The sequence below is a fragment of the Protomyctophum bolini genome (assembly GCF_963924005.1).
Source record: "Protomyctophum bolini genome assembly, chromosome: 11".
In the NCBI taxonomy this organism is placed as follows: domain Eukaryota; kingdom Metazoa; phylum Chordata; class Actinopteri; order Myctophiformes; family Myctophidae; genus Protomyctophum; species Protomyctophum bolini.
The window spans coordinates 15,281,646-15,305,545 of NC_137872.1; the positions used below are offsets into that span (position 1 = coordinate 15,281,646).

Here is a 23,900-nt window from a genome sequence, read left to right on the forward strand (position 1 = left end):
CTGCTATTTGAATCGTTCTCTCTAAATACATATTTAGGAGCTTAATAACTGGCAAATGTATTGGTATTTCTTTTTTTCCCTGCGTCACGTTCATGAACACTCTGGTATGTTGCGCTCTAGCTCTAGCTATAACTATACATAGTGCTTCTAGCAAGTGTCTAACTTTGTCAATGTTAGCTACAGCTAAGTAACGTTAGCTACCGTTACCTAACATAACGTACTGTCGGCTGGGGCTAACCTTAACAAGCTAACATAATTGCTGGTATTTTGTGCTCTATATGCACAATAGTGCTTCTTGCAAGTGTCTACTTTTGTAAATGTACACTAACTGCGGCTCCCCCCTTAAAACCTGCATTACTTTGCACCTATGACACTATGTGCTCCTGTTTACATGTACATTATCTAGCCAGTTAGCGATATCTGTCAGGCCAGGCCCAACGGTCACAGGGAAACAGCTCAATACAAGCCATTATGTTAAACCATGGGCAGTGTTCCTTCCTGTTTATTGGCATAGCCTAGGCTACTCAAAGTTGTCAATGGTGTAAACTCATGAAGTGCATGCAGATAGTAGCACTGTGTTAGACATAATGGTACACACATAGTTGTGTACATTAATCATAATTCACATATCCCCAATGGCATGTATCTGGGGACGGCTTAACTAGGCTTGCCTAGTCAAGCTTTTTTTCTCCCCCCTCTCTGTCACTCTGTCTCTACTGTCGCTCTCACTCTCTGTCTCTGTCATTATTTGCAATAGAGCTCAACAGTGAGTTTCCAGAAGTGAAAAGCCCATTCATATTCTGCATAGAGGATTTTGATTATTAGCCATAATGTTGTAACCATCCAAGGTACATATACCACGAGCTATGAGATTGTTATATGATGGTACTGTATATGCTCCTGTAGAGGCAACACGTTTGTATAAGATCAACCTAGTTTCAGGAAACGCATGTTTTCTTTGCGATTATCCTGGATAAGTACTACATTACCACAGTCTTAAACTGATTGGAGGAGCTTGCTGTTACCCTGGAAAGCACCTGTTAATGTCACAGCTCACCACTTACTGCTACCACTAGATCACATAGCCCGGAGGGATGGTTATATGATAACATATGTTAACACTAGTATTAACAATATAAACACTATAGGCTAATAATTAAATATTCAAGAAGAAAGCTAAATTATCATTAGTGTTAGAAAGGCATGTGAAATGGTTTATGAGATGAGTAGTTCCTTTACTCTTAAAATAATTACGTACTTGTACTGTACCTTGCTCCCCCCCCCCCTCCATGTTCTAATAATTAGTATGAAATATTTTATTGTCAGACTCATCTCGTATAGTTGGTTGAATTAGTTCCAGGCTTAAAACTCATTGTATAAGGAGTTTCTGAAACATCTATGGAGTAAATGATAGGGGAAATTCACTTCAAGAAACAGAGCTGATCCAAAAGTAGGCAATCACTGTTGAGCACATGTCCTCGTCTTCCTCCCCCTCTCTCTCCTTTCTAGCCAAATCAGTAGCTCACTTCTTAAAGGGACACTATCATGCTGTTCCATAATCTACTGAAACTACAATAGTTAATGTACAACCGATATTGACAGAGAATAATGCATCCCGCGGGGTCTAGCACCAATATGGCACCCATGTGGTCTATGGCCGCCATTACATCAACCTGACACATAATTTTCCACAGTCAAGATCACTATATTTTATTTTGCCATAACATAGCAAACAAGGACAATATGTCACGGCCACTGAAGGTAGCAGCTAAAAACCTGGAACCTGTGAGTTTTCACACCCGCATATTTTACCCCCAGTGACATCACTGGGGGTAAACCTTTCACAACTTCGGCAGCGTTTCAGACATGCAACGGAAGACTGCTCAGTTGTATGGCTGCTAATGCAACATTTATCTATCAAGACAGATTCCAACAACAAATAGAGATAATGTTGAAAATCATGATAGTGTCCCTTTAAAATCTACTTTCTATAGACCTGCTTTAATGTAACATTGTTTTTTTAATGTACTCCTGTGTTCCTTTTACTTTCTATTCTTATGTGTATTTTTTCTTGAATACATTATTTTACGTGTCTGTGTTGCTTTTTTTGTTTTGTTTTGTTTGTTTTGTTTTGTTTTGTTTATGAATAACTAATAACATATTAATAATAATAATATCTTCCCCAAGGATGAGCAGGAGGAAGAGCAGGCAGAGAAGAAGAAGGCAGCCCTGCAGAAGGCCAAAGAGGTGGCTGAAGTCAGCCCTCTCTCCGCTGCCAACCTGTCCATCGCAGCGTGAGTTTCACCCCTGTCATTCGTCTTCAGTGTTGAGTTTGTCGACTTTAAACTAGGACGAAAAAAGCTTGTCGACTACCTTTCTGACGAAAAGCTAAATTAAAACTAAGCTACGGCTGACTAAGACTAAATATATTGACAAATTTCATCAACAAATATAAACGAGACTAAAATGTCAGGGAGGAACTAGTGGAGAGATCCCGTTTCTGTTTGTTTGCCCTCGGGTTATGCGCTCTGAAAATAGCAGATCAAGGCCTGTCAAAAATAAACAAAAATGTGTAGATTTGTAGATACTAGAGTCACACTAAAACATTCCAGATGACTAAAATATGACTGAAACTAAATGGCATTTTATTCAAAAGACAGACTAAAACTAAATAAAAAATTGCTGTCAAAATCAACACTGTCATTGCGCTTTTACACACAATGTACAAATGTACTCTCAGAGTTATAAATGGATAAATGAACATTGAGGATTTTACTGTGTAGGCCTACAGTTGCAAATGTTTACTTGTTTTGGTGTTTGTTGACAGACACACAGATATGCTTTTAAGCACATTAAAGTGACCTCTCCATGAGAACGTTAGTTCATGGTTTCATGTTTCATACTGTAAGCAGTCGGCTGGACTCTCCATCAGTGTGCATGTACATATCCGCTCCCTCTTTTAAGAAACAGTTCAATGATGTCCATCGACGAGCCAAACAGGACCTGGCAGTATGTGATTTGTAATCATTTATGTAATGTGTACAGTACAGTATGTGTCCGTTCAGTAAGCCTTTTATAAAAGAGAACCTCGTTTTGCAAAATTGCAAGTGTGCTGCTTATACAGCATGCAGAGGTGGAAAGCTATCTCGTGGAAACAGGTTGTGGGGATAACAGGTCTGTGGAGATTATATAGGGATGTGACTATAGCAACTGTATTTTCTCAACAAATACTTCTCCACAACCCCTCCAAGTACCTCCCCATTTAATTTCCAGAGAAATAGTCCTTGACTACTTGGTAAACCTGTCCAGTCCTTGTTGACTAAAAGCGCTGTACTTGAACAGATTACAGGCCTAAAGTATAATGTTGCTCATTGTTTGTATGTCAGCAAACGTGATTATCTCTGTTTGTTTGTTTTTTTGGGGGGGGGTGAGGTTGCCTGGCCAAAACCTTCTTGACCTCCACGGCATTGTGCCAGGTGGCGAGCATCCTATCTGTTGGAGCAACATACAGAACATGTGAATGTCAGTGCGCTAATGGGATATTTCCTTAGTGCCTGCACAGTAACTTTGTGTCAACAGGCTGAGGATTTACTGTAGCAGTTATCGATTGAGTGCCGGTTTAGCACGCCCATACAAGAGTCCTCAATGTTGAATTAACACTCTGGATGTTGTTGTAATTAGAACCGCAGTCTTTGACAAATTGATAAAGTGTAAAGTACTATAATCAACATATTTTTTTATATACTGTACGTGTCATATAAATACAGTATATGACACAATGATATAATTTAAAGGAAAGATTAACAGATATGTATGTTACATTCTGTAGATCATCCCATCATAAAGTACTGAAGGGGATTCTGTTGTTTTAAGAAAACTACTGGGACTTGAGTTGCAGGTGTTGATATACAAAAGTGAACACACATCATACACCTCATTTATAGGTCAAGTATTCTCTCACTCCTAGTTGGGCGGACACACACACACACACACACACACACACACACACAGCACCGTTTGATCTGGTCCAGCCCTTTTTCAGTCAGGGGAGCTACAGTCTTTGATATATTTCTCTCACACACACACACACACACACACACACACACACACACACACACACACTTTGAACCTTTATTTCTTTGATATTTACAATAGCCTCTGCCCTCTGTACTCTCTCATGCACTCAAACCGCACGCGTGCACGCACGCACGCACACACAGAGCCAGGCCACGGTCATGTTTTGACAAAACAAAAAATGCACAGTCAAGTGATATCAGTATCAGAATGTGCACAACAGTCTCAACAATCACATTTCATTAACCACTCTTACATTGTGATCACCTGTGTGTGTGTGTGTGTGTGTGTGTGTGTGTGTGTGTGTGTGTGTGTGTGTGTGTGTGTGTGTGTGTGTGTGTGTGTGTGTGTGTGAGAGAGAATGAATTGATTGTGTGCACTGTGCGTGCCCTTACACCTTTGTTTAGCTTGATGTTCCCTTCGGACTGTACGTGCGTGCGTTGTGTTGAATGGTTATATATTATACTGTATATATTTTGTTTTTACAAGTAGTAAATTGCTTTGTTTTATTAGAGCACATAATCTGATCTGAATGATGGAATCTCTGGTGCCGTACAGTATGTGTTGAGGTTTTCACTAGGAATGTCCCGATCAGGTTTTTTTGCTCCCGATCCGATTCCAATCATTTTTATACACTTACTGTATGCCATGTGAGAAATGTATGTCACTCTAGTCTAGTATGTTGCCTTATTATTCAAAGGCAAAAATATGTGACTACTTTTATTAGAACTATAGAAGGACTGTCATTGTGGATTTTTTTTCTTCATGTCATATGAAAGCAGGGAATCATAGTCAAAATTATGATGGTTAAAGTGTGCATTTATATGATGTATTGGTCAATTAGATTGAGTGAATCTTGTAGAGAAAACACCATTTGCATGGCTATCATTCAGAGATAGATAGTAGGCCTACTACAGGACATTATCATATCATGCATTGGGGGTTGCATTCCTTTGTTTTCATCGAGACCAAGTGTTTGCTACTGCTGGAACTAGTCCCCCAGGAGGACAAACATCAAGCATAAACATGACAGTTTTCACACAATATCTTTGTTTATACTGTACATCTTTCTTTGAAGATGGAGTGCCACAATTTTTGTATATTTCCAGTTTTTAATGTGTCTATGAGCTGACAGTCCTTTTATCTGGTATTTCCGGCTCAGATGGCGTTGGATGAATGTAGCATGCATGTTTAGCCTGGATGAATGTAGCGTGCATGTTTAGGTATTGCAGTTGATGTTGTAGAAACATGGCCAGAAATGTTCAGATTTCATTGGAAAGTGGAAAGTACAAAATGGATAGGAACACTAGAAACCCAACAATTGAACAGGAAATATTGTCTAGACTCGAGGGATCTGGAATGGAAAGAATGAGAACCAAGCATCCATAAACATGCAGGGTGGAGAGTGATGCAAGAAATACAGGAGATTGCAAAAAGGATTGCAAAAAGGCAGGACAGTGCAAAATCTGCAGCACAGTGCAGTATTAAATGAGAGATGAGTAGAGGTGTGCGTGTGTGTGTGCGTGTGTGTGTGTGTGTGTGTGTGTGTGTGTGTGTGTGTGTGTGTGTGTGTGTGTGTGTGTGTGTGTGTGTTGCGTGCGTGCGTATACATGTGAAGAAGAATCCATTCTAAAATGCTTTATCCATTTCATGGTGGGAATTGCCTTATATTCATGATTCAACATTGTCAAATAATTGTACATATGTATATTTATTATATTCCGCAACGTGTATGATTTTCATACACGTTTGGTTCGTTGCAGGTGTCTTAATGCTAATACTTTGCACCGTTCTTTTCGCCTGACAAAAGTGAAATGTATTGACACAGAGGGTCCTTCAACATTATTCCTCCGTTGCCAATAAGTCGTGTTTGTGAAAGTGAAAGCGTGTTAGTGGAACGGGCTGAAGGGTGACACAGTGAGAGTTTGTCACAGTGATGGATGGATGTCATCTTGGACTGGAACGCGTCCTTGTGTTGTCTCTGTGGCATCTCACGCGCCGCCTGTTTCCCTCCTCAGCAACAAAGTACACAGTGAGAATCACAACACTTCCGACCCCTTTCTGGACTGGTATTTATTTACTTATTTGTTTCTTCATTTATGACGTCCTACTCTCTCTCTCTGTCTCTCTCCCTCGCTCCCTCTTGATTTTGACTCCCATCCTCTCGCCCTCCTCTCCTTGAGACTGGCTTCCTTTACCTCGCCCCCCCCCCCCATCACTGCGATCCTCGCCTTCCTTTTTTAACTCTGTTATTGGCTTTCTTAGGTGCTTTCATTACACTGTAAACTCCTCTGAGTGTTACAGTTGCTGAATTTCAACCCAAATCAATAGTGTGAAGATGAAAAAAACACAAAAAGAAATACCCTGGCTGCGAATGCCGCATATCAAAACAGCCAACCCCATTATTGTCTATGTACAATCCTCCCACTGGCGGCGTTTTCTATTTTATTTTTATGCATCCGGGTAGCAAACTCTTATGCTCCCATAGCAGATATCCCAACCTTGTTGTTGTCAAGGCACAAAAGACAGACTGATCATTGAAATAGAGAAATATCCTGAGTTGTGTGGCACACAATCCCATCATTATAACCAACCCCCACTTGAGGAATCCAGTTGCCTGGAACACAAGTTACAAAATGTCCCACACGCTGTGTGTTCTCAATGGCGTTCTCCCTGCAGCGCAAGCCTTCCACGCTACACGTAGCGCTACACACTGTTCTAGTGTCTATTATGTTATCCGTTATTGTGGGGAAAGCTTTCTCCGAAAATAGCCGACCGCCATGCTCACAACTTGTCGCAACAAGCTACACCCCTTTTTTTTACCACACTATTATTGATCTCCTCACGTCAGAACAACAGGATTTAGGTTGAAAATCAGCAAAGCTGTCTCTTTAACACTGTGGATTTTACTGTGCACTAACTTTGGCATTGGCTTGATGTTTTTGAGTGTACTTTTTTGTTGCTTGTTTCCTCGCTGTCTCTTTATAGCGTGGCTGACTTGGCCCTGGGAGAGACACTTAGCGAAAGTGGATTACTCTGGAAACCATTTTGGCTCTTCTTACTTCTGTAGAACTTTTGGACAGAGCAAGGGGTGGGGGGTGGATGTTGCGTTTGGGTGGGGTGTAGGGAGGGCATTGACGACATGATGGCAGTCTGCCATTGGATTATTGGATTCTTTTTTTTTGGACTGCAGAGATACAACAAAAACCTTACTGTATGCTCGGTCACAGTAGTTCATTAACAGACTGTTGTGATCTCTGTGGCTCCTCCATTTTACGCTACTTTAGCAGAGATTCTGGGTCGCCATTTGGGGTCTTCTTCTGTAGTAAGTACCTTAATAGGGTTTATTCTTTCCCCCCCCCCTTTTCCTCCATTTTTTGGTTTTGGATTTGACCTTCTGTAGATGAAAATCCTGAGCTTCCCTCATCTTTGTGTTCACACTTTGCGTGTGGGCGTTCCCAAAGTTTGCAGGGCCATTACTCCCTTACGTTCACTTTGGGAAACGTTGCTTTTTAGCCAATCAACCCCCCCGTGCTGTGTTGATCTGCCTCTTGTACAACGCAGGCCCAGCCCAGGTGACCCTGTACATGTGTTTGTGTGGTCTGTGTGTCTTGGTGTATCGGCCCCCAGCATTCACTCATTCGTGATTCTCTGAGTGTTGGATGTCTCGTCCTAGTGTTTCAACGCTAATACCCCATCGCGCCGCAAAATTCAGAGTCAATTTTTTTACTCTCTCATAATGAAATTGGCACACAGGATTTTGCGGTGTGTTGGTGTTATACGTCCTTCGAAAACAGATTTTCTGACACTCAACCTGTTTCTTTCTCTGTCTCTCTCTCTCTCTCTCTCTCTCTGTTTCTCTCTCTGTCTCTATGTCTCTCTGTTTCTCTCTCTGTCTCTCTGTTTCTCTCTCTGTCTCTCTGTTTCTCTCTCTGTCTCTCTGTTTCTCTCTCTGTCTCTATGTCTCTCTGTTTCTCTCTCTGTCTCTCTGTTTCTCTCTCTCTCTCTCTGTTTCTCTCTCTATCTCTATGTCTCTCTGTTTCTCTCTCTGTCTCTATGTCTCTCTGTTTCTCTCTCTGTCTCTCTGTTTCTCTCTCTGTCTCTCTGTCTCTCTGTCTCTCTCCCTCTCTCCCACGTCCGTTGGCCTGGCAGTAAGGAGCAGCAGAAGAACAACAAGGGCAACAACAACAACAGTAAGTCGGTGTGGGAGCAGCGCACCAAGGAGCTGAGGAAGCAGACGCTGGCATCGAGCCGGGAGGCGCTCTACAACGAGCTGGACCCCGAAGAGCACTGGAAGGAAAGGACAGGGAGCGTGGAGCACAACAATGTAAAGGACCAGGCAGAACCCCCCTATAGCCTTGTGCTAAACCCCCCTGTAGCCTTGTGCTATCAGTGTACACAAGTGATGGGGATGATGATCATGATCATGATGACAGAATATTTACAGGTTATGTTATCACTGACCATCATTTCCCATCTCTTACCAACCCCCGGATCTTCCCACTCCTCCTTTCCACCCTTATTTTCCTCCTTTCTCTTCTTCTGCTCCTTCCTTCCTTCCTTCCTTCCTTCCTTCCTTCCTTCCTTCCTTCCTTTCTCTCTCTCTCTCTCTCTCTCTCTCTGCCCTCGCAGGTCAACTTCTCGCAGCAAATCCCTCGGGACATGAAGACGCACCTGGATCGCCCGCTGGTGGTGGACCCCCACGAGAACCGCAACAACAACACCAACAAGAGCACCACGGCGGCCCCGTCGGGACCCCACCTCAGCCAGCAGCACCCCGCAGACGAGCTCCGCCGCCACACACAGCTGCACGAGCGAGGAGGAGGGGGCGAGGTGGGCGGGGGTGGCGGGGGAGGTGGCCCCAGCGGCGGCAGGTAGGCCTGTCGCAATTATTTCATAACAATCGCCTAATCGCACATTATTTGAGATAAGCCACCGAGTGGCGCGCTACGAGCTTGTAGGTCTGCTGTTTTTGAAAAATCTGATCTCAGGTGAAAATGGGTTAAAATGTCTTTGGAAAGTATAAAATGATTATAAATGTGTCAGTAATTTCTTTGTATTTAAGTTATTTGTCATATGTGCCAAACTTTTATTTTTATTATTCATACGTTCCTCCAATGTCCAATGCCAAAAACACAACTGAATCGCAAATCTTTTTTGTGTGACAATTTATCTTCAAACTTGCAATGGCTGACAGCCATAGCAGCAGGCCCCCCATGGAGCGCGGCGAGTCCACGGAGAGCCGGCGGAACCGCAAGGCGGAGCAGCACCACCACCACCATCACCACGTCTCTCACACGCGCCTGGACGCCGTGCCGGTCCCCATCCCTCCGCCGGGCGGCGAGGAGAGGCCCCCGAGGAGGCACCACCGAGGAGGCCGCGGCGGGGGAGGGCAGTCTGAGCACCGCAAGCTCCGAGGGACACACCGGAAGGGTGGCGAGGACGAGGAGGGCGGGTAGGCACTCGCACATGTTATTGCATTGCATCGGCTGATCGTTATTAGTTCAGATGATCATGGTTGTTTTTGCGTAAGGGTCACAGTCGCAATAATCCATGTTGAAAGATGTTCAACATTTTAAAATGATTAAATATGGTATATTTTGGCCATAGTACATTATACATTTTTTATATGTTTTTTTTCTGCCTTTATTGATAGGATGAAAGTAGTCTGACAGGAAATAGGGAGAGCGATGGGGGGAATCGACACGGCAAAGGCCGTATGTCTGTCCGTTTGGGGTATGAACATCTGCAATTCCGCTGGGTGACAACTCACACTGAGCACCACAACTCTAACAATAAAAGTATAACTAACAATAAAACTGTACCTTACAGTACAGAGTACAGTACAGTACAGTAACTATCACAATATACGTAAGTATAGTTGCACCGCTCAGTCAGTTCACACGGGTGTGATCTTTTGACTTATATGTTCCAGTGGTCAATGCCACTGACACAATTTAAAGGTATATTCAGTGATTTCACATAATTCAAATATCACTTCTTTTTTAGTTTTGTTGTGATAATCCTCCCTACTATAGAGTGTGCTGACCATATAAGGAGTTCCTCCCTGTCCCCAGTTAACCCCTGGGGGTCAAAAAACCGTAGGTTTCATTTTTGTCTAGGTGGCCCAGCCTTCATCCAATCAGCATAAAGAGGGGCCTTTCGTCAATCATGATCGAGCTGGGGCGGGCTTTGGTGTGTGTGCTGTTGGCCTATTGCGTGTCCCCCCACTGTAGTGCACGCATGTGCACATCTTGTTACCGGGGCGGACCGAATGCTCCTTTAACCGCTAATCACAATTATCTTTTGGGTCAATTCACTGGTCAACTAACTGAAACGTCATGACGGTGACAGCCCTGAGGGAGGAGGAGGAGGAGGTGAGGCTGGAGCGGGAAAGCAGAAGAAGAGCAAAGGGACGGACGGAGGCGGAGGAGAGGCCGGGGAGCAGGAGGGCGTCCCCGGTGGCGAGGGGCCCGTCGAGAGGAAGCCCCGCTGTAGCCGCCACAGCAACCAGGCGGACGGCGAGGGCAAGAGGACGCGGCAGCATCGGCGAAGGTAACCATGTGTCGCATCGCGATGCATTGTGAGCTTATAAATCTGCTGTTTTCAAGTAACTAGTAAATAATTGTAGTGGAGTAAAAGTACAATATTTGCCTCTGAAATGTAGTGGAGTAGAAGTAAAAGTACAGAAATTGTACTTAAGTAGATGTACTTACTTTCCAGAACTGAGTTTTCGTATGGTAAAAATGTACCTGTACGGTATGCTTTTTATACACTCTTGAGTTAAAGCAACACTCAGGATTCTGCTGTGTAGCTACAGTAGCTACTGTATGCTGACGCTATAATGGATGGGAGGAAGGGCAACGATGCATCTGGGCATTCATTCTATTTCCTGTCATATCCTCTTATCCAAAAATCTAATGAAATGACCCCACTATCTCTTCTCTCTTCCATTCCTCTTTTAATGATTTTCTCTGTCTCCTTTCTGCCCGCCAGACTCTCGTCTTTACTGCTTTCCTGCACATCCTCTCCTCTCCTCTCCTCTCCTCTCCTCTCCTCTCCTCTCCTCTCCTCTCCTCTCCTCTCCTCTCCTCTCCTCTCCTCTCCTCTCCTTCAATGTGTTTGATTGTGCAGGCATTATATATTTTTTTTGAGTGGTGCAACCACTCCTACAACCAGCAATGTCGGTGTTCACCCGCCTACGTGTCCGCCTATGTGTTCACCTATGTACCTATGTGACCATGAGCACCAGTATATGACTATTAGCACCAGTAGGGGCGCTGTTTGCAGAGAGAGAGAGAGAGAGAGATAGTATTAGTGCTGCACTGTGCCTGCTAATGAGAGAGAGAGAGAGAGGAGAGGAGGGGGGGATGATTTTTCTCTTATGAGTAGCTTTTTACCACTTTTTCTCCCCAATGTAGGCATTGTGCCAATTGATTCCTCCCCACACACTTGCTGTGTTGTCACTGCTGACTCACCTGCCAGCTAGGAGCCCCCACTGGGAGGACGTAGAGTCTTCTACTCCTCCCGCCCAATGCTCAGTGCTCACAGGCGCCGCCCCAGTCCGTAGGATTACATGCAGTGACAATTATCACCCTCCCTGCCTGGCTTCCCTTCCCTCCAACACGGAGGGACACCAATTGTCATCGTGTGACATGTGTAGACGCTCAACAAAGCTGGATGCACCACGGTGGATTCGATTCTTACTGTACCTAATTGTAATTTGTAGCGGGGCCTCACTTGTAAATTGGGTTTTGCTCATGGTTGGGCATCCCTGCAGTGATCCCTGCAGTAATCCCTGCAGTAAAAACGAATGATTGACCGAATAATTGATTGATGTTCCCTTCCTCCCCATGACATGTCTAATTTTCAGGGACGGCAGCGGCCCTAACCTCTCCACCACTCGGCCCATCCAGAAGACCCTCTCCCGGCAGGACAGCCAGTATAGTGAAGACCTGGACAATCTCATGAACACCAAGCTGGTGTCGGTGTCCACCCCTCCGGGCCAGGGCCATCCCATCATGGTCACCAGCCAGGGACAGGCCCCCGGCTTCGGGTCAGCACTCCACCTGGCTAACAGCGGCACACCGCATGGCAGCTTGGTGGGGCTGGACGTCTATGGGAACATAACGCACCAACGTCTGCCTCACCCAGACTACACGGCACTGGACATGCCTGTGTTTCCATCCACCAATGCTATACTGCAGGGTAAGGGAGGGAACAAATTTATCTTCTCTTCTCTTCTCTTCTCTTCTCTTCTCTTCTCTTCTCTTCTCTTCTCTTCTCTTCTCTTCTCTTCTCTTCTCTTCACATTTCTTGTTTTCTCTTCTCTCTTGTATGTGTAATCGTATGTCAAACCACGCTGTTTTACACTCCTTTCCATAGCTTAAAGTTTGTGTTCTTAATACATCTTATTTTAATATTAATCGACTTCATTGTACTGCACTTTGGTCAATAATGTGCTTGGTAAATAAATGGCCTTGACTTTGACTTCCCCACATCCAGTCAATAAGAACGCCAACACAGAGCCCCTGCCAAAGAAGGAGGACAAGAATGATGACGATGATGATGAGAAAGGAGAAGATGGAAAAAGACCCATGCCTCCCTTCAGCTCCATGTTCATTCTGTCCACCACCAACCCGTAAGTATAGGACCAGCGCACACGTACTCACACGTGCATGCACGTACACACATACAAATACATCTATTCATTCACATACAGAATACAACTTTCCATGTCCAATGCAAAGCACAGTGTTCTGGCTGGCATGAAATACGACCAATGAAAAGCAGGTGTAACTTAGCACACTGCACGTTTTTCGTGTCAAGAACCACCACATTCACCCTCCATCAGAAAAAAGAGAGCATGAATCACTGTGTTTAAACTTTCAAATGTGCTTTTCTTAGTTGTCTGTTTTGTTTTGGCAATCCATTCTACAAGGTTTACTGTTGAGTCAATCCAAATAAGCAATATCTCATTGTGTAGCTATGATTCTCAACTTTCATATGGGGGAGAAAAACAGTCCCGTACATATTCTTCTTTCTTCTGCTTTCAGGTTCCGGCGGGGGTGCCACTTTGTGTGCACCTGGGGTTACTTTGAGGGGCTCATCCTCATAGTGATTGCTATGAGCAGTATCGCCTTGGCTGCCGAGGACCCCGTCTGGCCCGAATCCCCTCGGAACAATGTGAGTCCGTCTGCACTGCACATGTATGCTCCTACGGCACGCCGTTTCCCAAACAGTTGGTTGCGACCAATTTAATTTAATTGTTATGGGTTGCAATTTGTGGATTGGACTTGAGGATAAAAAGTGAGGACGCCAAAAGTGATTGGCCGGAATGTGATGATGTAATATGATGTATGATGATAAGAGCGAACCTCACTTCACACGGGTGATCCAATTTTTATGCTTATTTTGCACCTTACTGTATAATGCGTCTTCTGATTTCCCCTCCATAATAACATGTTTTCTTCCAAAACCTTGTTCAGTATAAACATTAATGGAGACAATTTAATCATCCAGTATCTCAGAAACATTCAAGGTCCAGTCAGTAATGATGTTATTCTATCAACTATTTATCATGCTAGAATACAAACGTATTCTATATCAATGGTTCTCAACATCAGGCCCAGCGACCACCAAGCATCCAAATGAACCCTTGCAGGTCTGTTATTATGAGATGAGAAGAGGATTTTACTGTGACGGTTGGTGTCCCAGAGATAAAAAATCACATCATTAGCCTGTGGCCTAACGCATATCAAACTGGGGGTCCATGAAATCAAAAAGGTTTCAGAATCACTGTTCTTCACACGTTTTCACATGATGTTTTGGTCTTCTCGTTGCAGGTGCTTCGCTACTTCGACTATGTCTTCACAGGAGTGTTCACTTTTGAGATGCTGATAAAGGTACGGGACGAAAGGGAGCGGGCTCTGGTCCCTGAGGGGGGGGACATTGATTGTTCAATGTCAATCCAAAATACATTAGCAACCGTTGCTTCCGTCACCTCATAGCTGTTATTTGCATGGCTGTGTTGTTGAACACTTGCACAGCTTAATGTCGGGAAAGTTACACGACGATGGCAATAATACTAATCACCGTAGTCTGACGGCCGGGCTACACAGGGGACAGGATTGGCGTGGAATTGCTCCACTCCGTTCGCGGAGCGGAGTCCGCACACTATAATCAATGGAATCCAGCTACACCGATCGCAGGTGTGGTGCACAGTTTGGTAAATACGGAACTCTGCTCGGTACAGACAAATTGTCGGTACAGCCACCTAGCTTACAGCCACCTCGCTGTCTCTCCTTACAGTGCATTACATGAAAACTCCTTAAAGTTGATTGAGTTGGATACTGTTTCTCCCTCTCACATTTCCTCGTATTTCTAGTTTATTGAAATATTTTTTTCAGTGCATAGCCTACTGCAGGCCTTGTTGACTGTGGATTTAGAAGACATTTTGAAGCTCTGAAATTATTCATTATTTATATGGAGAAATCCCGTCATGTATCCGTCAGAAATCCCAGCACTGTTACGGGTTAGGTGTCTTGCTCAGGGACACTGTTACGGGTTAGGTGTCTTGCTCAGGGACACTGTTACGGGTTAGGTGTCTTGCTCAGGGACACTTCGACACTTGACACATACACTTGGTAAGCCGGGGGTCAGCTTGTAGATCGTCTATATTAGGGGCGTGGCGTGGCAACGGTGGCATAAATGGTATTATTCACCCCTTCCACTCAGCCACTTTCAAAACCTGTAATGAGGAAATGCAAATGCATCATGAAAATGATGTATTTTTCCATGCACAGCAAAATCCTGGGCTGTTAATTTGACTGAAAAAAGAATTGCAAAAATGGACCCACTAAATGTTTCATGTGCAATCAAAAATGGTCAACGTGGTTTGGCCCCCGGGACGCTCACTAGCTGAGAGGCGTCCAATTATGATGGTGAGGTTGGCATTCACTTCCAAACACACATTTGTTATTGTTGTACTGTATACCGTGCATGGAGCCAAATCACATGCAGACATTTAGGTTAGCTATTAATAGTCTTTGAGCACAAGAATGAAGACAGATTATTGTTTGTTCTTTTTTTATTTACTTTTTTACTTTTTTCTCTCTCCAACTCTCCCTCTATCTCTCCCTCCCTCTCTGTCTCTCTGACAGATGGTGGACTTGGGGCTTGTCTTGCACCAGGGCTCCTATTTCCGGGACTTGTGGAATATCCTGGACTTTATAGTGGTTAGTGGTGCTCTGGTGGCCTTCGCCTTCACGTAAGTCTTCCTCCTGCCCCCTCCCCATCCTGTCCTCTCCTCTCACGTGCTTTCCTGTCCACTCGTGGCTTCTCTCTCCTCTCCTGTCCACTATTGTCGTCTACTCTCCCGTCCACTTCTTTCCTCTCCTGTCCTTTTCTGTCTGTCTGTCTGTCTGTCTGTCTGTCTGTCTGTCTGTCTGTCTGTCTGTCTGTCTGTCTGTCTGTCTGTCTGTCTGTCTGTCTGTCTGTCTGTCTGTCTGTCTGTCTGTCTGTCTGTTGCCTCGCTGGCACCTTGGAGTACAACCTCTCTTGCTGTAGACTCCTTACAACTGTACCCTCTCTCTCTCTCGCTCTCTCTCTCCTTTTAACAACCTTCTCTCTCTCACTTATTCGTTAGCTCTCTGTCTGTCTCACTCTCTTTTACTCTCTATTTCGGCATATCTCAATGTTCTTGCTCTTATCCTCCTGCCCCCCCATCTCCTCCTCTATTGAACCTCTTTTCCCCACATTACTTCCTTATGTGCGTCGTGTGCGCCCTCCAAAACCCTTCCCAGCTGCCCCCCCCCCTCCATCCCTTCCTGTTGCTCACCTCTCCCCTAGTGCCACCACATCCCCATGTTTACCCACGAGCACAAACCGCCCCTGCCCCTCCTCTTTTCTCCTCAATCCTCTTCCTCCCTCTTCCTCCCGTGGGGAGTGAAGGACCACCCTCCGCACCTGTAACCCTTTAGTGCCCAGGCTGTTCTAGACTGGAGGTGTTGCCCCGCGTCGAGGCACAATGCCCCTTACTCCCCCAAAACTCCTCATCCCTCCCATCCCTCCACGTCGGAGCAGGTATTTTAAATCCTCCTTATTCTGCACGCCTGGGAGTAGAACTCAACCGAGGGGCTCAAGATAAGTGTCAATGCTCCATGCCGGGGATCGGTTAGTGAGAGGTAGGCTGCGGGTCATGGCGAGGTAAAGTATAAAGACTGTACTGAACGAAAGCATGAACTGGGGATTTTGGTGGTGGTGGGGGGGGGGGGGGGGGGTTAGGAACTAAATGGACCTTCACAGGTCTGTAACTGCACGAGTGTACGGATGGCAGCACGGCCACTTACGGGTCAAGTTCGTTCCATGTGTACACTCCGAGTTATGGTGGTCCATGGCCTAATGCGGGTTCAAGTTTGTGAAGCAGTGCTTTAGATAGCGGGTGAGGTTGGGGTGGGGGAATTGCTGTAAAATGAGCATCAACAGAACTTAGTCAATAAGTCAACGGATGGAAGAAGCCAAGTGTTGGGTAGGTGTGAATGCATTTAAAGGATGCTAAGCAGATATAACGTTGAATTAGTTTAAACCACTGCAGTCACTTTGACCACTGCTCATGAATATGGGATCAGTGTACGTATGTACGTGTGTGTGCATCATCCTCTTTTGTGTGGCCAGCTTATACGTTCATGAAGTGAAGTTCTCTTCACGTGGTAGCACTGACTTAACAAGCTATGTTATCGCTATTGGCAACAATATAGGATCTTACCCGTATTAACAGTCCATGCTTCTACAGATCAATGCTTCTTCTATTTGAAGAAGAAGTGTGATAGACTGAGAGTTATTTAATATACAAAGTGAAACTGGCTTAAATACCCAACACATTAAGATGTGTCCTAACCCTATTAACTGGCATACAGAGCAATCAGTTTGGAATCAATTCACTCTCTCACAGTACAAATTATATCTACTCTTGCTAATAGCCATCATTTAGTTTGATAGTCTTAGGGGCAAGGAGTTAGTGTATCATAATCTATAGAACATTCTATGAATTATGTAATAGTATTTTATGTTTGGGAAGCTATCATAACGTGCAGGATGTTGCATAAATAGATTATATTGGCATACATTGTAGTAGCCCTGTTCCCTGCCTTTATATGGACAGTCTGTCTAGTCTACCTGAAATGAACATTCAATCCTTTTTTTGGATTGCAACTATTGATTATCTTCTTAGACGTTATTCTATTGATTACTTTTTTGATTAATCAAATAATCGATAACTGCATTTTTTCACATTAAACATCTATATAATATCAATGCATTGATGCAATTACATTATAGTTGACTAAAAACTATGAAATTACATTTATTAATTTGATTAACCCCTAGTTCCCTTCACAAAGTGTAAATCACTGCAGAAATACAGTATTATTTTTGAACAGTGTAAATTACTTCCAGTAGTGTGTTCTTTAAAGGCAAATTAGTTCAAGGATCCCACTTGAAATGGTGTCAATTCAGACAGATGTAAGAATCGCTTGAATTAAATTCAGTTTTTAGTAGAATTTCCCTGGCTGAATCCACAGAGTTGGAAAGGACTCCAGCTCAGATGGACTGTGCACATGTCGAGGATGGTGTGCACCCATGCACAGACGTCAGATCTCCATATCCATGCCTATGAGAATGGGAATGGCTCTACCATGAATAATTTAGTGCATTCTGCATTATGCATCATGACAAACTGTGGTTGGTTCAACCATAACCCTAGATGTATGACTTTGCGTCATAAGCAGATAAGGAGTTTGACAAGCGCAAACCAAAGCAAATCCCCTCAATTTGCATATATCCCAGCATGCTTTCCTATAACACGGACCCTTCATTGTTCCCTTATCGTCTTGACCCCTTCAGCCTTGGTCTTGCTCACTTCGTCCCTAAGTGCCCTCTGCTTAAACCTCTTGCTTTCCCTAATGGGAAAACTGTAGTACAGCATAAAAGGATTGATCTTCTACACAGAGGTGTTAGGAGAAGAAGCCATGGCTGTGTCTGCATAACACCCGCCCCCCCTCCCCTCCCCTCCCTAACACCCCTCCACCCCCACCCCCCACTCCCTTTCATGAAACACGGAATTTATTATCTTCTTCAACATCTCCTTCACTGCTTCCTCCTCACACTTTTGACCACTGACACCCAAAATATGTGGATGCGGGTCTCATTAGATGTTCATAATACCCTTCCATTGGAAGGGTATTATGAACTCGAAGGCTTCCAGGTCTTTCTAGTCAGTGGTCATGCATGTGAGGAACATGACTGTTGGGAGGGAGTATGTTAGAGTTTCTTGGATGCTCAAAGTAGAAATTACACCGCCCCATATCCCCTTCCCCCAACCACTGGGACAAGACATCTTCTTCCCCCTAAATAAGCCATTCGGATGATAGAAAGAGAAAGATTGTTAGCCTTGCTAGCATCTCTTCGCTGGAAGCAATGTGCTCCATTAGTGTATGTGCTAGCATAACATGTTACAGCAATATATGCATAAGAAGGCTCAGAGCAAGGCATTACTTTGAATGACGAATGCTCACACGAAGAGTTTGGAAAAGACAAATATACCTTCCCAAATTCCATTGCGGGGCTGAAGATGTCTGACTCCAGCCCAGCGTCAAGCCAACACATGTCTACTCCTCCGTCGTGTAGCAGGTCCTCCAGGGTTCTAGCGGTGGTCCCCTCTGGCTCTGGTTCCAGCCCCTTTCCCTATTGTGTATGTCATAAACTCTGCGCTCTAACCTGTGTCACGTATGTCTGTTATGTATGTGCTTATGTTCCAATTTATATATGTAATGCGTATATATATGTGGGTGTGCTTGCACCACTAACTCATTGTCGTCCAATTACTTTGTTGACATTTGACATACAATGTATGGTGGGTGAACTGTCTTTATACATGTGTCTGTATGTTTCTCTTTCTTTGTCAGGCCTGCGTTTGTAGTCCAAGGCCTGCGTTTGTAGTCCAAGTAGTCAAATCCACCATGATAATTTAACCATTTGTAACGCCGAGAGTATAAAGTATTCATCTCAGTGTTAAATGAAGATAGAGGATTTCACTGTGTAGAAACAGTAAAAAACAATGGGGGATCACAGACAAAATGCCAAAGCCGCTGTAGTGATTAGCACACTAAACACAAAAGGTCAAGCTAATTGAAATTTTAAGAATGAACGTTTTAGTTACTACTTGTGCAACAATAAAATCAAACTGTGGCTGTGTTCCAAATCGCTCACTTGTTCACTTCCCCTACAGTTAAAATCTATGGGTTAATACATTGGGTCGTACATTTGTTCCATAGAGTTAAAAATAATAGAGAGGGCACCGGAAATCCTTTTCACCCCATCTTCCGGGTTGGAAAAGTGATGGGCGCAGCCTATTTGGGTCCTATTTACGTCATAGCATTGTGTTCATGAACGTGCCGGGGCTCGAGTCATGAACAAGCACCGCTGCTGTGGAGTAGGAGCTCAGCTCAGGTTGTATTGTGTTGGATCACTCGTTAGTGTCGTTAGCTGCAGTACCTATGATGGGCCAGAATGTCGATTTGGCTTCAATTCTTCCCCTCGATTCTGGGGGCTTGATTTGTTCCCTATATTTTAAGGTGTATTCTAGGTAATGTGGATTATTGGATTTTGTTTTGGAACCACGGCTGGATTAAATGGATACATACAGTAGGCGGACTGTATTATTCTCAAGGCACAGGACGGGGAAGGCTATTTGAGAAACTATTATACTCATTTAACAACCGTGGAAGACGGCGTTATGTTCATAACAGCAATTCTATGCTATGACCACAAACAATAACGCACAGCTAATAATGTGAAACGGTGAAAGTAGGCCGACTACATGCATAAGCATATCATAAAACTGGCTTGCGTTGGTTAGAAATTGAGTTTTATCCCGCTCAGGCTTGACACTATGATGACGACGATGAAGTGACTGACCAGCTTGAAATACAGTTAATTGATTTAACGGTGCAAGAGCCTATAAATAACACAAACTTAGTAATTGTTCTTTTTCTAAAACGGGAGTGGGTGGTTAGTAGAAAACAGTTGTTTGTGGCTTTCAACTCTATTTGAGAACTTTTCCAAGTGGCCGACTTGACAGCACCCCCTACAGGCCTACACACAACAAACAGCGCTGTCCATGGTACTGAATGACACATACAACAGATAGGCCCATAGAAGCCTATCTCTTGTTTCTGTAGTGTGAGGGGAGCTCAGGACATCCCCCAGACATGCATGTACATTGTACAAGTACACCCCTTGGACATGACGCTGGTGTGTCGCAGGCATTGACCCCCAATCCAACCCTTCATGCTGAGTGCCAAGCAGAGAGGCATTGAGTACAATTGTTTTAGTGTTTGGCATGACTCAGTCAGGGATTGGACCCTGACCTCCCAATCTCAGGGCAGACACTCTAACCACAAGGATGTGACCAGCCTGGCTGGCTGGTCACATCCCGTGTGTGTGTGTGTGTGTGTGTGTGTGTGTGTGTGTGTGTGTGTGTGTGTGTGTGTGTGTGTGTGTGTGTGTGTGTGTGTGTGTGTGTGTGTGTGTGTGTGTGTGTGTGTGTGTGTGTGTGTGTGTGTGTGTGTGTGTGTGTGTGTGTGTGTGTGCGCGTGTGTGCGTGCGTGCGTGCTTGTGTGTGGTGATCAAGTGAGCAATTTGGAACACAGCCCATATAATATGTTACATTATGCAGCAGGAAGACAGATCCATACCGTAGATCCTTCAACCAATCATGTGTAAATTGTCATTTAACTATTGTAGGGGTTAAAGTCACTGCTGGCCAACTGGAAGATCGAATCAAAACGACAAAGCAGTTTAGAAGAGACCCAAACGCATCCAGATAGGGCCTCCATGGGCAGAACTCAAACAGCACTCCAGATAGGCCAAGCAAGAGATGTGTATCACCCAATTAGTCTGGTCTGAGGATCAGTGGTGTCTAGTGGGCTATTTCTGAAACAGTACTGGGCTTTATGTCCAAACAGGTGTACTATTCTTAAGGACACCTGACTTGCATTCCTTATTAAAACCAATGTAGCCACAGTATTTAGCTTAGTTTAGTAGCTAATTACAAAAGAATAATAAGAAGAAGGGGGGTGGGGGTATAGCAAATAATGTGAATAGTTAGGGCTTGTTGAGAATATAAAATAGTGCTCACTATTTATTCATTATTAACTAGTTATATATCACTTAAGTTCAATTCAGAGTTTACTTTGATCTAGAATGCAATGTTTGAGAGTTACTAACATGAATTCTCCGCCAGCTCCCAATGAAGTCTAATGATCATTGATCAGCCATCAATGATGAAAGTACACCTAAGCGGCTGTGCATGCTCAAGTTCTGGGTGGGAGGGGTAATTTAACAAAACGCAGGCCTTGCTCTCTCTTTCTATCTCCAAATCCCGCCCTTCTCCTGGTCTGTTTCTCCCACCTTCTGTCTGTGTACCTATCTACATGTCTGCCTTTCTTCCTGTCTTTATTTCTACCCTCCGTCTCCCTGTGTCTCCCCCCTTTCTCTCCGGGACCTACAGCAGCGGCGGCGGGTAACGTTTTCTTTCTCTTGTCCTCCTATAGCTCCCCCCTCCTCCTCCTGCTGCTTGTTCTTCTGATCACAAGGCTTTTCTCTCTTTCTTTTTCTTGTCGAACACCTGGTCCATTATGTCATCATCAATTTGGTGTTTTCTCTTCCCATTGTTCGCCATGTGTCATCTGTGTGGAACAGCTCTGGCTCAAAACTGAACCGGTTCTCTGAGTCAAGTCTGACCCCAAACCAGAGGCAAATCCCATTGGAATCTTATGTGAACACTAAGACATTGGATCAGAGCAGGGAAGATAGAAACTATAAACAACAGACTTCTGAATGGAAAGACCCCCAGAATAAACAAAAGGTCATGAGGTTTAATAGATAGATGGGGCGGGAAATGTGACAAATGGGTTGGAGAGCAGATGGTGATGAGCAGTGATTTGTAGAATCACTCCCACACAAATGCGGACATACCTGTAACTATAAATGCAATTTACTTTTTCCAATAGACAGTGCACTTCATCACGGTACGACTGGTGTAGCAGCTGCGCGTACAGCTGCTACACAAGTCGACAATAGAACTCCTCACCCACGGGAATAACTCACACACACACATCAAATATTCTTGGAACACAGAGCTGTGAGGTGAAAACTCCACAAAATGTTACTTGTTGCTTACAAGTTAATCTATTGGTGTGGTTTGAAAATAAGTTTTGTTTGTGTCTAATTACTCTGGTATTCAGGGAACATAAGTCAGCAAGTTATGCATACATGTATATCAGTGAATTGCAATGGTATACATTGTTTGCTTATAGGCTGAAGGAAACTGAGAATAAACTGAGATTTAAAAAAGAATGTTAGGGTTTGCCTCAGTCTTTCCCCACACATCTAATATTATCTCATTCTATTGTTCTCTCCCGAAAAGAAAGAGGTCTGCCTCAGCATTTCAAGTCAGAAATGCTGGTAAAATATCTTTGCAACAAGACAAGATATCATGCTGTTTGAGCATTGCCATGAATCCAGCTTATCCTTGCCAGGGTTGGGAGACTTAAGAATTGGTCATGGCTGAATGAATGTATAAATATGTGTAGATTGTAAAGAAGAGAGAGTTTGGCAAAAAACAAATATGTGACTTGTAGTTATATAGACAGCACTGTAGAAGTTGAAATGACATCATAGCACTTTCTTGGCTATTCTCATGTTTGAAGCCAGTAGGGTATTTCTATCAGTTGTCTGCAAAGTGCACGTAACATCATAGACAGTGAACAACTGGCCCTAAGATACTACAATAACAGTGCTGTCCTCAGTCATCTGCTATTGTGTCTTTCTCTAAGACCAAACTCTCTAAAAATGTCTCTGAATGTTATATAGTTCCTTAGACAGATCTATGATGGCATGGAAAGCAAGGTTTCAATGCAGCATGAGTCAACGGCACCACTAGCCTGGGCATGTGCTGGCCAATTCTTTAGCCATCTTAAAGAAAGCATTGAAATGCATTGCAGCGCAGCGCAGGCATAGCTAGCTGCTAGGAATGGATGATATCAGTTCCCATAGCATGTAGTTGAAAATACCACTTGACTGTAGCATGTAGCAATAACCCTAACATTACACTTAGCAATAAGGCTACAGGGTAATATAATAGCAAATGCTGCATGTGTTGCTATGTGTTTAACCCAGACGCAGTTACTCATCTTGAGTTAACTCGGCAACAGCTATACGATCCAGGAATGGCTGCCTCCAGCCATTGTGGAATCCCAAGGACATATAAAGCTTGCCATTTACCCTATGCATGCATGCTCCTCCTTTGCTGACTGCCTTTGTGCCTTTGTGTGTGTGTGTGTGTGTGTGTGTGTGTGTGTGTGTGTGTGTGTGTGTGTGTGTGTGTGTGTGTGTGCGCGTGCGTGCGTGCGACCGTGCGTGTGCGTGCGTACAGGGGAACCACCAAGGGTAATGACCTCAGCACCATTAAGTCTCTGAGGGTCCTGAGAGTGTTGCGACCGCTCAAGACCATCAAACGTCTACCCAAGCTTAAGGTACGTTCAAGGACCTTTGTGATAACAGTGAACGTGACAGAATATGTCTAGCTCTCACTGAGAAAAATGGAGTTAGTGTTGCCAAACAATTTTTTGTTTTTGATTCGTAAACACGCATATATGTACGGTATGTGTTGACAAAAGTGTCAATATATTTAGTCTTAGTTTTAGTCATCATAGCTTAGTTCAGGGGTGGGCAACTTTGAAGCTGGAGAGGGCCACTATAGTTAC

At 44.1% G+C, this 23,900-nt stretch overlaps 1 protein-coding gene across 1 annotated transcript in view; it reads left to right on the forward strand.

Annotated features, from left to right (window-relative positions):
• The window catches only part of cacna1aa (calcium channel, voltage-dependent, P/Q type, alpha 1A subunit, a), a gene marked incomplete at its 5' end in the record, with an annotated part of 124,316 nt that overhangs the window by 58,662 nt on the left and 41,754 nt on the right, over positions 1 to 23,900 (forward strand). The window contains 13 exons of the mRNA XM_080775022.1: positions 2,188 to 2,294; positions 6,093 to 6,143; positions 8,227 to 8,401; positions 8,707 to 8,948; positions 9,281 to 9,529; positions 10,429 to 10,629; positions 11,948 to 12,282; positions 12,580 to 12,715; positions 13,131 to 13,260; positions 13,920 to 13,979; positions 15,237 to 15,343; positions 21,644 to 21,655; positions 23,570 to 23,669. Coding sequence (XP_080631148.1) covers positions 2,188 to 2,294; positions 6,093 to 6,143; positions 8,227 to 8,401; positions 8,707 to 8,948; positions 9,281 to 9,529; positions 10,429 to 10,629; positions 11,948 to 12,282; positions 12,580 to 12,715; positions 13,131 to 13,260; positions 13,920 to 13,979; positions 15,237 to 15,343; positions 21,644 to 21,655; positions 23,570 to 23,669 — 1,905 coding nt within the window. The remainder of the gene's footprint in view (positions 1 to 2,187; positions 2,295 to 6,092; positions 6,144 to 8,226; positions 8,402 to 8,706; positions 8,949 to 9,280; positions 9,530 to 10,428; positions 10,630 to 11,947; positions 12,283 to 12,579; positions 12,716 to 13,130; positions 13,261 to 13,919; positions 13,980 to 15,236; positions 15,344 to 21,643; positions 21,656 to 23,569; positions 23,670 to 23,900) is intronic.